Raw genomic sequence first — 13,528 nt, 5'->3', positions numbered from 1 at the left:
CAGTAATGTCCTAATGTGTAGAATGAGCCCAGACCTGAGCAGAACTCAGGAACTGCCTCTAAAATCCTGCACTGTCACTCAAATGTTGTTACTTTGGGTCCGAAGTGCCGTCATGCACGACCTTAATATAGAAGCTGCAGTTACGCCTAAGACCTGAGGTGGCAGTAGTGAGTATAAAATGGCTAACTTGCATCCAGCCCCTTTAAGAAAGTCTCTTGGAATTGGTCAATATCGGCAGATACTCAATCCCCCAGTCTCAGTATTAGAAGCTAAAAAGCTGGATCGGTGCATTTCTAACTGTGAATATATTCAAAACACGGTTGAGTATATTGTTTAGTTTTATGTTTTGTTATTCTTTGTAGTTTCTTTTTGCTATGCATAAAGTCCAACTGACCAAAGGCTTGTAGGAATAAACAAAATTGAAACTCTAGCAGAATTTGGCTATCCCTATCCATAATGTTAAGTCAAGCCCTGGTAAAGATCCCCAAAATGCTCTACATTGTGTTGTAATTACTTTTCCCAAAATGCTTCAGGTTTGCTTATGCAAAGCCCTGCTCCTTTGAATTAAAAGTCACTCTTTGAATCCCAGTCTCTTTGATCACGTTTGGCCCTAAACTGTCAGAGGAGATGCAGATCCCAGCGGGGAAAAAGCTTAAAAGCAGCACAACAACCGGCTCTTCTCATGCGGCAGGTGGAGGTGTGACGGCGCTAAAAGAGGGCGCCCCCTCCTGGTCCCACCTCTTGTCTGTGCAGCTCGGCCAGCCTCTCCTGGTCCTCCGTGGACGAGGCGCTCTGGTTTTGGTGCTTGTTGATCAGCTCCTCCACCTCCTGCCGGTGCGAGGCCCTCAGCTCCTCCAGCGTCCGCCTCTTGTCGGCCTCGAACTGCGCCTGGGCCTGGCTGAACGAGCGCAGCTTCTCCTCAAAGTCCCGCCGCATCTCCTCCACCTGAAAGCACCACCACAGCCGCTAGGTACCGCCACACTGCCCGCCGCGAGGCTCTCCAGGGACCGCCGGCTAACTCCAGGATCACATTTACGCCTCAAAAAAAAAAAGACTCTGATGCTGCGAAATCGTCTTAGAGCAAAGTCGAAGCTTTTCTCAGAAGTGCGATCAGGACACGGAGTAGACTTTGAAAAGGAGAACCAAAGTCAATGGGACAAAATGAATTAAATTAAACGTGTTTTTGCATGGTATGATTGAACATGGATTATGGTGTGATTACCTGATCTCTCTGCAGTACAAAAGTCAGTTCATTGAAGCCTTTTTTTTCATCACTAAGAAGCTTATCATTCTCTTGCGATCAAAAATCCTACTTTCAAACACCCATAAGTTCAGAAAAGTAAAAAGTTATTTGACTGAACCACAAAAAAACCCAGTATTATTTCCGTACGTGCAGCCGACTACATTAGACCACTTTTTCCTCTTCTCAGCCTGAGCTTCTGTCGCCGGTTTGGGAAATAAATCTCATCGGCTTTGACCTAATTCAAGACCTAAGTAATGGCCGGCACATGCTCCTCTGAGGAAAATCCACTTTGCATTCATACCCCTGTGCAGTGTGTTTTATCTGCATAATTTGTCGAAGAGAGAAAGACATTTGAGCCAATGTTGCGGTTATCTAAGCAGTAAAACCGGCTTCTATTACAGTTTTGTGTGGTATCTGTAAGTGAAGAGTACTTTAGTATTTTGTAAAAACAGGAAAAAAAGGCCATTGTGTGTCTAATTATAAAGCCTTTTGTTGATCGTGAACAAGCAGCGAGGTGTTGTTTCCAAAGATATTTAATACAATGCTAGATATGAGGCTCGTTGACGTGGCGGCCATTTTGTGACTGGCCGGGTTATGCTAACCCCTATAGCAACCAATGCAAAACCAGGAGCAACATTTCCATTGATTCAAAGACACAATGTGAGATACACTCATTGCTACTTCTACGTCTCGGTATTTCAGTCACGATCATCTCGTTTTTAGTCGTGTTGTTTAGCCACATTAGCTTTGTTTTCTCCATTCATTCCCAGGGTTCAGTGGTTAGCATTCATTGTATCTCTGTCAGTGTTAATTTTGACAACATGTTTTAATTTAGTTTAATTTTAGTCGAGATTTAGTCGACTAAAATTAAGCCAAATTCAGTCGACTTTACATTGATAATGTTATTATTATAATCATTTTTAATTGAGGTCCTCTGCTTCATGGAGCTTCTCCCACATGAACAAAGCTCAGAGCTGTTCCAAAGGCCGTGAATTTTTATGATCTGAGCCTCTTATTGTAAGTTTCGATGATATTAGTCTCTTCTTTTCATTTTTATATAGTCAATGAAAATATCCAGTCATAGTTTTAGTCTCATGAAAAGCGTTTAATTCTGTTTTAGTCCAATTTTAGTCAGCGAAAATATCACTTTGCTATGTTTGTCGACAGAATTAACACTGATCACGGTCCCATGTTCAATAAATATTAGTCATGTCGTGTTAAAAATACATAAATACTGTTTTGAAGTAGGAAACTAATGTGATATTTGATATAAATATCACATTAAATCCACGAACAAATGTGTTGATTTGTTCATGGGTTTTCCAAATGTAGCAGAAGTCTGTGCATCCTATAAAACTGAAATTTGAAAAACTGCAAAACTTTCTTGCCTGATAGGACGTCGGACACAATTATCAAAGAGTCATGAAATCACTCAAAATAGATCAAAACAGTATCAAGGAAATAAGTTGTGTTTCCGTTTGACTACATTGCCCTGGGTTAGAACGGCCAGTCACAAGATGGCCGCCAGAATTACCATAGGTCCCAACGTATTGCTATGGCCACGTCCTATCTAGAGTTTTATTAAACAGCTTTGGTTGTTTCCATTGATTTGCTAATTGCAACTAGCGAAAGTGCAATTCACATGGTGGCGATTAGCAAATCAAACGCTGCTATTGTTTCGGGCAATGATTCTCAACTGGTGGGTCGGGACCCAAAAGTGGGCCTTGGAACCATGTTCAGTGGGTCACGAGCCTATTCCAGCCAACATTTATTTCAGTATTTTCCATCTGAAACTGGAGTCTGTTGAAGTTACTGGGTTGTTTTGAACATATACAGTAAAGAATAAACAATAATCTCAAGTTATTTTCTTTAGTTGCGTTGTTGGAGACCCCTGTCCTCGGGAAGAAGAAGAAGAAGAAGGAGTAGAAGAAGAAGAAGAAGGTGAAGGAGAAGGAGAAGAAGAAGGAGTAAAAGAAGAAGAAGAAGAAGAAGAAGAAGGAGAAGGAGAACTATATTTATATAGCTTTATGTATATGTCCTCTCTCTATGGGGCTATATTATTATGTTCCCAAAGTCTACATCTTGCTCTATTATGGGGCTCGGAAACAGCCCCAGAATCTGAAGCTAAAACAGAAGAGCATAGCATATTAATTTTTCATGTGGCGCTGATATATTTATGCGGTTCCCCTCTCCTTCACTCACCTCGCGGCTCATGGACACCACTCGCTGCGTGTGCTGGGCCTCGGTGCAAAGCTGCGAGTCCTCCATCCTCTGTCTGTACATCTCGAACTCCGCCAGCGCCTGAATGCAACACGATGGCACATTAGCACCGCCGCCAAAGCCAAAGCCGCAGTTTCCAGGGGGTTTAGCGGGGGCATGAACGCACCGCAGTGGGAGATGCCGTGATTTAGAGGTCGATTAGAGGAGGGAAATTATGTGGGGTAAGAAAGTGATGTAGCTCAAAGGCTGAGGAGTAAACTGTACAGTAGAAACAGGACTGAGTAGTAGTAGTAATAAGCTTGACTTGACTTGAGAATGTCGCCAAAATACGCTGCCTGACCAAAAATAAATAACTGGATTTAAATAACTGGATGGGTTTCTTCTTCTCTGATGGCACAGGCATATTCAAAGATTCAACAATGCCAGGATTCATCAGGCTCACATTGTGAAAGAGTGGATCGGGGAGATGGATCGACAGTGGTCACACTCTCCCATCATTAATACAAGGTCTTGGTGAAATATTGGATCGTTTGCAGAATCTCATGTGTGCTTTCCAATCAAATACTATAGCTTGTGAGCTTTTTTTGGTCAGGCAGTGCAGTGTAGTATCTCCTCCATTGGGACATTCAGATGTCCTCCATTCAGATGTCCAAAGATCACTTATGAAAATCTCCTGTTCAGCCACGAGAAACACAAATATAAAACCAGACATGCAACGGCCAGAAAATTTATCTTGCCAACAGTAAGATCGAATAGCATCACGAGGACCTTCACATTCAGAGCTATGCAGGCATGGAATGGACTTCCAGACAGTCTAACGATAGTGGAGGACAAGAAGAAATTTAAATTGTTACGGAGAAAACTCTTACAAACAAATGTGGATTGAATTTGGCGAATGAACGTGTCATGTGATATTCCTTTCTGAATGCAAATATGTGCTACTTTTATGTACAGCTTTTATAGGATTTTAGTAGGATATACAAATGTACTGATACACATTTTTGTATGATTTAAATACTGTTTTTACTTTTTGTGAATGGATTTAGTGGGACCCCAGGAAGAATAGCGACAGCATGACTGCGCTAATGGGGATCCTTTCAATAAACAATAAACAATAAACAATAAACATAGGATACCTTTATATCTTAAAGCTGCACTATGCAACTTTTCACGTCAAAATGGGTGTATGGGTGGTTAGTTTAGCACCTTCGTTTTCACCATGATGGCTCCTATGATGCTTCAGGATCCATTTTATTTCATTTTTTTCTGGTTTCTGGTAGGTTTTTGGAATGAAATGTGTATGTAACCATGGATACGGTTCAATCAGCAGTCAAAACCTATAACAATAGATCCTGGAGCGTCCTACAGACCATGGGGATGGAAATAAAAGGCGCTATGCTAACCACCCAAGCATCCGGTGGGTCACTGAAAAGTCAAATACGTATTAATACCAACTTTTTTTACACAAGAAGTTGCATAGTGCACCTTTAACATAGCTTTCTTACATTTTTGGTTGACAATTTTATATCTCGGGCTAAAAAATTCATGAAAGTAATTAATAGTCTGTGTTCAGTGCAATTTATTTCTACTGTGGTCTGAAATGTTTCACTCCTGTCGTCTGGCAAAGCTGTACAAGTGCCCAATCTATGCATATAACTAATATATTTAAACAATCAAGGAGGTTTTGTAAGAACTAGAAACGAGCTCACAGTACACAGCTCTACCTCCTCCTTTCACGGTTTGAAAACATGGTAAATCCGGTGCCACAGCTTCAAAAGTACGCTTTAACTATTTGTATAATAATCATGTCCCATCTTAATTAGTAAAATGTGCGTTTCTCGTTAAGTACAACCTCTGGGTTCTTTCCCTCGACTGTCAAACTCAGAGGAGCTGAACTAACTCTGCACCACAGTGGCTCCGGGGGAAACTGCACTTCAGAGCAAAAAGCCAACAGGAGTGAGAGTTTTTCTGAGGCGGTTTGCACCTGTCTCTTCATGTGCTCGTGCAGCTCCACAGACTCCTCCAGACTGGCCAGCCTCCGCCTCAGGTCCGCCTCGTCCGCCATCTTACTCTTGTACTGCATGATCTTATCCCGCGTCTCGGTCACTATGTGCTGCACCTGGAGGAAAATATTGCACATGTTAGAGAGAGGATTTGTAATGAAGACAAGTGAAAGCTTAGGGGCAAAAACTAGCCCTGTAGGGAGACATGCTGCTGACTATCACAAGTAAGGCTGAGCAGTAATAACACAGTGTCTACAAATGTGAACAATACAGCAAGGGGAAGATGAAATGATCTCCCAATGCATGAAGTTACAGATGAGACTAGAGATGCACCGATCCAGCTTTTTTGCTTCTGATACCGATACCGGGGGTTTGAGTATCTGACGATATTAACCGATACAAAGAGACTTTCTTAAAAGTAGCTGTTGTGAATGAAAAAAAGTGAATGTTCCTCTTTTCTCCAGTGTCAGATCAATGAAGTCTTATCCTTTCTTGCAAACGACATGTTACATGGGCAATTATATCTTTGAATAAACTAACATTAATGATAACTGGACTTTTCTACACTAAATAACCTTATTATTGATATAAACAACTCACATATAATGAATGATCTGATCATTGTAACTAATTAATATGTTAGATCAGTTATTATTTAACAGCATTTTACAAACTGCAATACAATCACTTTGGCCACTTATAATGTGATCCAATGATAATTTCTGTCCCAGCTTTGATGAGTTGCCGCTAGCATTAGCATTCTGTCGCTAGCAATATACTGTTGTTAGCTGCGGCATTATGTGCAGCGATAAAAAATATGTTTGTGTTTATAAAACTTTAAGAGCCAAAACTGGTTCAGTATCGAATATGAATAGATATTAGAACAGATAAATGTGTACAGGAATTCTTTTGTTCCCTTTGCCATCAAGGAGCTGAATAAGTTGGAAGTATTAATGTCGTTCAGTCAGTCTGTTCCTTTTTTTCCTTTCCTTCAATGAAGTGAACCTGCTGCTGCTGTGTCTGCAGTGAACTGATTTTTATAATGAACTGATTTTATAATGAACTGCTTTTATTATGTACACTGCTGGGCAAATGTATTAGAATGTATGAGCCAAAGGCAAATTTCTGCCATCATTGTGCAGGTAGACAATAAAGTTTTTTCTATTCTATTCCTTATTTGTAGTCGATACCCGATAGCGTATTCTTTCCAGTATCAGCTCCAATATCCAATACCAGTATCGGATCGGTGCATCCCTAGACTTCCATAACATAAAGAATCAAATAAAATCAGGTTTTAGTTCTATCTTTTACATCAAAAAAGGCCAGTTTGAGTGATGACTGCTCTTTCTTCCTGACATAACTCCTCCAGAGCTGCTCTTCAGAGGTCAAGCCACATCTTCAATGATGTTTAGGTCGGAAGGCGTGAAGGCCTCGGCAAAACCTTCAGGCTGAACCTCTTGAGATCATCCATCGTGGAGTGTGAGCTGTGTTTATGATCATTCTAACATCACCAGTGAAAAAGCTGACATTACAAATTGTTGGAATTTAATTTAACCAAATGTTCACTGTGCCATTGTCAATACAACCCCAAATCATGATGGTTTCATAATATAAAATAATCTAGGTGAAATACCCAATCAATCTTGACAAAACAACTCACATCTAGATGAATTTGCTGAATCTGGGTCATGTAAATGTAAAGGTTAATAAAGTTGACTCAGAGGCCGTATCAAAGCTGCCAAAGAGGATGTTTTTTTATATACTTAAACTGTCGCCGGAGTCCGGGCTTTTACATGAAGAGCTTTCAGGCCCCACTCTCTGGGCTCAGTTATGAACATGACTATTTTCAGACGGGGCAGCTCCATGTAATATTTACAATCCACTGTACGCAGCAATGATCAGGGCAAAAACTTCAGCTGAGTTTCATTTGTTGGAGAATTTACTACTGTACAGTTCTGTTCCAATAAAAGGCTCAGTTATTCATGAACTACTGGTGCGTTTCCTGCCAGCACTGGAGGACTGGACCTTCAGGACTGAAAAGGGAACACGGCAGCCTCATTTTTAGTCGTAAAACAATGTACTTTCATGACTCTGATCTCTATTTGCACCACTTTAAAACTCTGCTGACCCTGTGTCATGTTTTCTTTAATCTTGGCAAGGGATCGTGGCCGATACACGGAAAAAATATCTGACACTGAACCAGGGGTGCCCAAACTTTTTGTCTCCAAGGGCCAAAATGAAGACACCAAAAGCCAAAATGTGGAAACTACTTATACAAAACGGTCCTAAACTCCATTTCCCATTCATTAGGAGAGCGAACATTGTAACAAATCCCTACCTCGTCTTCGTGGGCCTCTTTGAGCGAGTCGATCTCCTCCTCGTGCTCGTCGTTCTTGGTGTTGAGCGCGTAAATCACCTGCAGGAAACAAATAGAAAACAAATCGCACACAGTCAGCAGCAGAAGAGCAGACGGCCAGTATGTTACACAGATCAATGGGTCCGAGCAGCAAGCACAGGTTTACATTCATCTGTTCAAATAGGGGGTAAAGTTTGTGGTAAATAAATGCTAAAGATATACATGCGTTTCCAATGACATCACGCATTGTTCCGGTTGCCATTTTGAATACCGAAGTAGCATTATGCAGGCTAAACTAACTCATCGAAGAGGAAACAGAAAACCTTTCTCTGTGATTTTTACAGTTTGTCATGTAAACAGAGTCTCAGTCTGAGTCAGTGTTTAAAGGGATATTTCAGGATTTTTGACATAGGGCCTCATTTCCTAGTAATCCAGAGTGTTACTGATACCTGGAGATATTTTTTTTGTAATTCATGCAGTTCATAAGTTTCATGGCGCTAGGCTAGTGCATTTCTATGGTATCAGCTGGCCTGCATTAAAAACAGTCTGACCCGCTCCACAGTGCACCTGAGGCAAATCACTTATAACACCAGACTAACCGTATAAATGTCTGTGTCAAATAATTTAGACCATTTTGCATTTAAAATACCTTATATTTGAGCAGCATCAGCTTCGTGGTTGTATAAGCTAAAAAAAGCTGCTAGAAAATAGTCCCTCAAAATGCAATCATTCATGTAATGCAAGGTCATTCCAAAAATTACTCTATTCTACATTTATATGGTTAGTCTGGTGTTATAAGTGATTTGCCTCAGGTGCTCTGTGGAGCGGGTCAGACTGTTTTTAATGCAGGCTAGCTGATACCATAGAAATGCACTAGCCTTGCATTAGCCTAGCACCACGAAACTCTTCAAACATAAGAACTGCATGAATTACAAAAAAAAATATCTCCAGGTATCAGCAACACTCTGGATAACTAGGAAATGAGGCCATATGTCAAAAATCTATCCCTTTAAGCTGATCAAGACGTTAGCATGCTATCCGTTAGCAACTGCCATCAATCAACTGTCAATGGCTTCAACATTATAAACACATGTGTGTCTCACATCTATGAACACTGAGGAACAGCTCAGCTCTGAGCTCTGTCACAAGTTGTAGCAAAGGTTTGGAGTCTGGTTCAGGGCTTTCTCTTGGAGAGGTTGGAGCTGAGCTGTTGAAGCTAAATGCTAACCGGTAGAATGCTAAAATCTTAAACACTGACTCACTGGTTTTCACTGTTTTCTTCTTGAGCAATGATCACGAGTAAACAACAATGTCACTGTCAATCAGTTGTCTTTCATTCTCATAGTAGAGTAGAGATATTGTTGCATGTGGTAGTACTAGATAATGTTACTTCGGTCTTCAAAATGGGTGCCTTAACAACAAAGGTCACATGACTGAAAGGCATGTATAGTCCCCAACAGGAATTAAACATAAGAATCTTAACATCTGACTGTGTAGCAGGAACGCAGAGGCAAAAAGAAAGTCCTGACGCAAACATAAGCCCGACATTTCATTCAGTCACGCTTGCTTTGCTCACACTGTTCGGTTTTGCTAATAAAAGGGGAAAGCGAACATTTGCCGAATATTGTAGGGAGGGTATTTTGACATTTCCCAGCGCGGATTCAAAGGTCGTGACAAAATGTTCTTTTGGTGACGTTGATGAAAGTCGACAGAAACATGTTTAATGCAGCTGCTGAGTAACGGACTGGAGAAAAGCCAAAAAAGAGGCAGAAAAATGCAGCGACGGCAGATTCAATGGGCTGTTTTTGAAATGAGGGGGGAATCCTGGGGAGGCTTTGCCAAAATGCCTAGGGAGTTAGGGCATTTTTCGGATGTCTCTCCACTCAAAAGCGTGCGATAAGGCTCCCGATTAAGTTCTGCCTGGTTTAGTCCTGTAGTTCCTGAAAATCTCAGCCCCTCGCCTTCCCCTTGTAAATTATAAATGATTATTCTAATGACTGCAGCCTTCTCCCGCTCGCTTTCATCTCGGTTTGTTTTTGTCTTTAGCCCCTCCCACTCCGAAGACTCCATCAACCCTTTTGTACTCGAACCACGCTTTGCACGAATAATAGACGCCTTTTTATTTTCCTACCCAGAAAGTCACAAAGAAAAAAAAGATCCGCAATGATGAGCACGGGAAAAAGGCGTCCGTTTATCAGATTATGTCATCGGTGTGATGGAGAGCACAATGGTAAAAGTAAGACGGGAAGGAGAGGCTAAAGATATTGCTCTCCAACTCGGGATGCTCATTATATCAACAAATTATTATTATCCTTATATACATGGTACGTTTACGTCTCGGTTTTTCTCTTTTACTTCAAAGTTAGCCTCATTTTGGTTATGTTTCAGTCATTTTCACAACTTGTTTTGACAGTTTGATGAAAAATTAACTAACGTACCTTTTGCTCAAATCTAATTAAACGTGCTGTGCTGAAATGCTTGCAATTGAATCATTAGCACAATCGGCTTATTAAAGCTGACAGCTGGTCTCCATGGTAACGCAGGACAGTCAGCAGCGCCATAGAAATCACAGAAATGCCTTTTAGCTCTGAGCCGGTTCCTACAAATGCGTTCATGTTGATAAGCCGTCGAATTAGTGGCCACTGGATGTGTCTCCGACCCCTCAAAAAGCAGAAACTTGACTGAATTTGAGTTAGCGTTTAGCTCAGGGGACACTTTTAGACGCTAATTTGTACCTAAAGTAAAATCTTAAAAGATCAGTATCGATTTATAACTAGGCTTTGACCTAAATGTGGTTGATGGTTGACAACACATCTGGAGGGTTCATGATTTGCGATGTTTGGTGGCTAATGCTAACGGCTATAGGGGAACTACACTGAGCAGGCTAATGCTAACGGACTCTGAAAAGTTTCCCAGGCTAGCCTACTTGCTAACTCTGCTACTTCTCCATACTGGGGGATAACAGACAGCTTTCCATGGACTTAAAGGGGCTAGATGCAAGTTTGCCATTTTATGCTCACTACTGCCACCTCAGGTCATACATGGAGCTGCACCTTCTATATTAAGCTCGTGCATGACGGCAATTCGGACCCGAAGTAAACATGTTTTTGAGTGACATTGCAGGATTTTAGAGGCAGTTGTGGTGAATTCTACACATTAGGACATGGCAGGAACATGTAACATTTTTAAACTCCGTATAGTCCCTTTAAAGTCAGCAAAAACTGGTCAATATCTGTCTCTAAAAGTTTTAAATTACATAAATAAACATAATTGCTGAAAGTTTCAAACATTTTCACAGCATTTTTCAGTTGCTGGAAGACTTAAAGGGATATTTCAGGATTTTTGACATAGGGCCTCATTTCCTTGTTATCCAAAGTGTTGTTGATTTCTGGAGGCATTTTATTTATCTATTCATGCAGTCCTTATTTGAAGAGTTTAGTGGTGCTAGGCTAATGCTAGGCTAGTGCAGGTCTATGGTAACTAGTAGCCTGCATTAAAAACCTCTTCAAAAACATCGGATCATCCTCCAAACGTTGCCATATCTGATTTGTAGAAGCTCCTTTGTGAATCCCATGTGTAGTAATGCGGCCGCAGGTAAACAAACTACTGTAGATCCGGCAACCGAGCAGATCACTCCGCCGCTGCGTAGCTACAACCAGGAAGCTGATGCTGCTCAAATATAAGTCATTTTAAAGGCAAAATGGTAATATTTCAAACATTATTCAGTCGATACAGACATTTATATGGGTTGTCTGGTGTTATAAGTGATTTGCCTCAGGTGCACTGTGCTTGGGTCAGACTGTTTTTAATGCAGGCTACGAGTTACCATAGACATGCACTAGCCTAGCACCACTAAACTTCAAATATAAGGACTGCATGAATTAAAGAAAACACTCTGGATAACTAGGAAAGGTATATTGTATTGTATATGCTGTAACAGCCCAATACCCTGTGGTTGTAGTAATTCCTGTTGCAGAAGCTTTGAGGTTCAGTTTGACATTATTTGCATTCAATATGGCGGCGGGTGTTTTTTTTCTCACATGACTCACAAAAAACGATTATGCCAGTTATTATGTCTCATTTTCCCCCACATCATGCAGCCCTACTCTCAAGTAACTCAAAGCAAAAGATATGTAACATTTCTTTGCAAATATCTCATAAACATGACCTCCCCAGACTAAACTGCCTTCACTACTCATCACTTCTCCAGTTCAATTACAGTTCAGATGTTACGACCTGCATAATGCCCTCACACTCAGCTTGAACCATTGCACAGTGGGAGAATTTCACTTAATCGGATCCAAATTGCATCATCTGATCTCTAAAGCTGTGAACGTTTTGGGGAAACTTTCAAAAACGCGAGCCACGGCGGTATATAAAAATAAACATGACCTTATGGCGATTTGAACGGCTTAACGAAGCAAATGTGTATTTTTAATGAGTCGCAATCAATCCAAGCGATGTAAAATTAGCACTATTTACTAAGAAATGGCATTTGCAATTAGATATTCTCTCACAATTATGCAGCGCTTGCCTGAATCATGATTTTTCGTCGGGAAACCCATTTCAAAGCGTCTGAGAAAATAGGACTATCCAGTGGGACCAAAAGACCTAATTAATGCCTCTTTTTCTCACTGTGCAATCACGCCAGTTTCTATATTATCACATAAGGAAGTGTCTTTGGCTGTTTTTTTTCGTCTAAACATACGTCGTGCCAATACTGTTGACAGCTCTCGCCAGATATTTTTATAAGTTCGAGCTTCAAACAAGGACCCAGAGGCGAACAGTGCAGCCTAGAGCTAAACGCTAACCCAGGGACCGGCGGGAAGACTTGCAAGGAGAGAAGACGCTCCCTCCAAAACATGTGAAGCAGCAGCGTTATGTAAGACAATGACAACTCCAAAGGGAAGCAATATGCAAATGTCATTAGGAGCTGAACAAGCGAAAGTAGCATTATTAGTCTGTTCTCTTCTTATTGGCACTGTGTCAATGGTTCAATTCAAACTCCTTGTTCGCGGTCTCTGAATGGGATTTCCTGTACAGTTAATGTAGCTGGAAGGCGTCCAAAGGGGGGAAACAAGCAGAGCAACATGGGGGTATTGATCGGTTTGGCTTTCAAAACATGGCGGCGTTACTAATGAGCGCGGTGTTTCTCACTGTACGGAAAATTACTACTTCAAAAATTACTAGTCCTACTACGTTTACTGCACTGCCTGCCTTCATCCTGGGTTCTACAGCTGCATCGATGGCGACTGTGTGGACCGTATATTATACATAATGCTATTAATCATCTCTTTTGAGGCGAAACAGACTCTCTATCATATCCTTTGTCCACCATCTGTGTGCTTCATCTCAACCAATTGAACAGTAGAAGGCCAAAGAAAATTGGTGTAAATTAGGGGCGAGCGATTCATTCAAAAAGCTTCTTTGGCTGAGGTCAGGATTTTGATTGTCTCACAGTTTATGTGCACTTAGTGTCTGTGTGTCGCCTTTCAGAGGAAACTAAAGCATCTTCCTCCGAGCAGCAGGACAAGGACACGGTGATGAACATTTCTGTAAAGTTGTTAGTGTTCGCTATAGGGCTAATACAGTGATTAGAGGCTTGTGCTTCACAGTTTCTACATGCAAAAATCTCTGTATCTGCATCACTTTATCTTTATACTGTTTGCTGCCTAAAGTGTCTGTAGTCATTGTATTGGAAGATAC

General features: G+C 41.1%; 1 protein-coding gene across 6 annotated transcripts in view; it reads right to left on the bottom strand.

Annotated features, from left to right (window-relative positions):
• The window catches only part of fam184aa (family with sequence similarity 184 member Aa), a 69,289-nt gene that overhangs the window by 47,950 nt on the left and 7,811 nt on the right, over positions 1-13,528 (bottom strand). For all 6 annotated transcript variants that reach the window (XM_079581979.1, XM_079581981.1, XM_079581980.1 and 3 more), the window contains exons 2-5: positions 7,805-7,882; positions 5,448-5,582; positions 3,446-3,544; positions 739-945 (exon numbers count right to left, since the gene is read on the bottom strand). In XM_079581979.1, coding sequence (XP_079438105.1) covers positions 739-945; positions 3,446-3,544; positions 5,448-5,582; positions 7,805-7,882 — 519 coding nt within the window. The remainder of the gene's footprint in view (positions 1-738; positions 946-3,445; positions 3,545-5,447; positions 5,583-7,804; positions 7,883-13,528) is intronic.

This window comes from Gobius niger (genome assembly GCF_951799975.1).
Source record: "Gobius niger genome assembly, chromosome: 23".
Lineage (NCBI taxonomy): Eukaryota > Metazoa > Chordata > Actinopteri > Gobiiformes > Gobiidae > Gobius > Gobius niger.
This window is presented reverse-complemented; position numbering and strand designations above follow the sequence as displayed.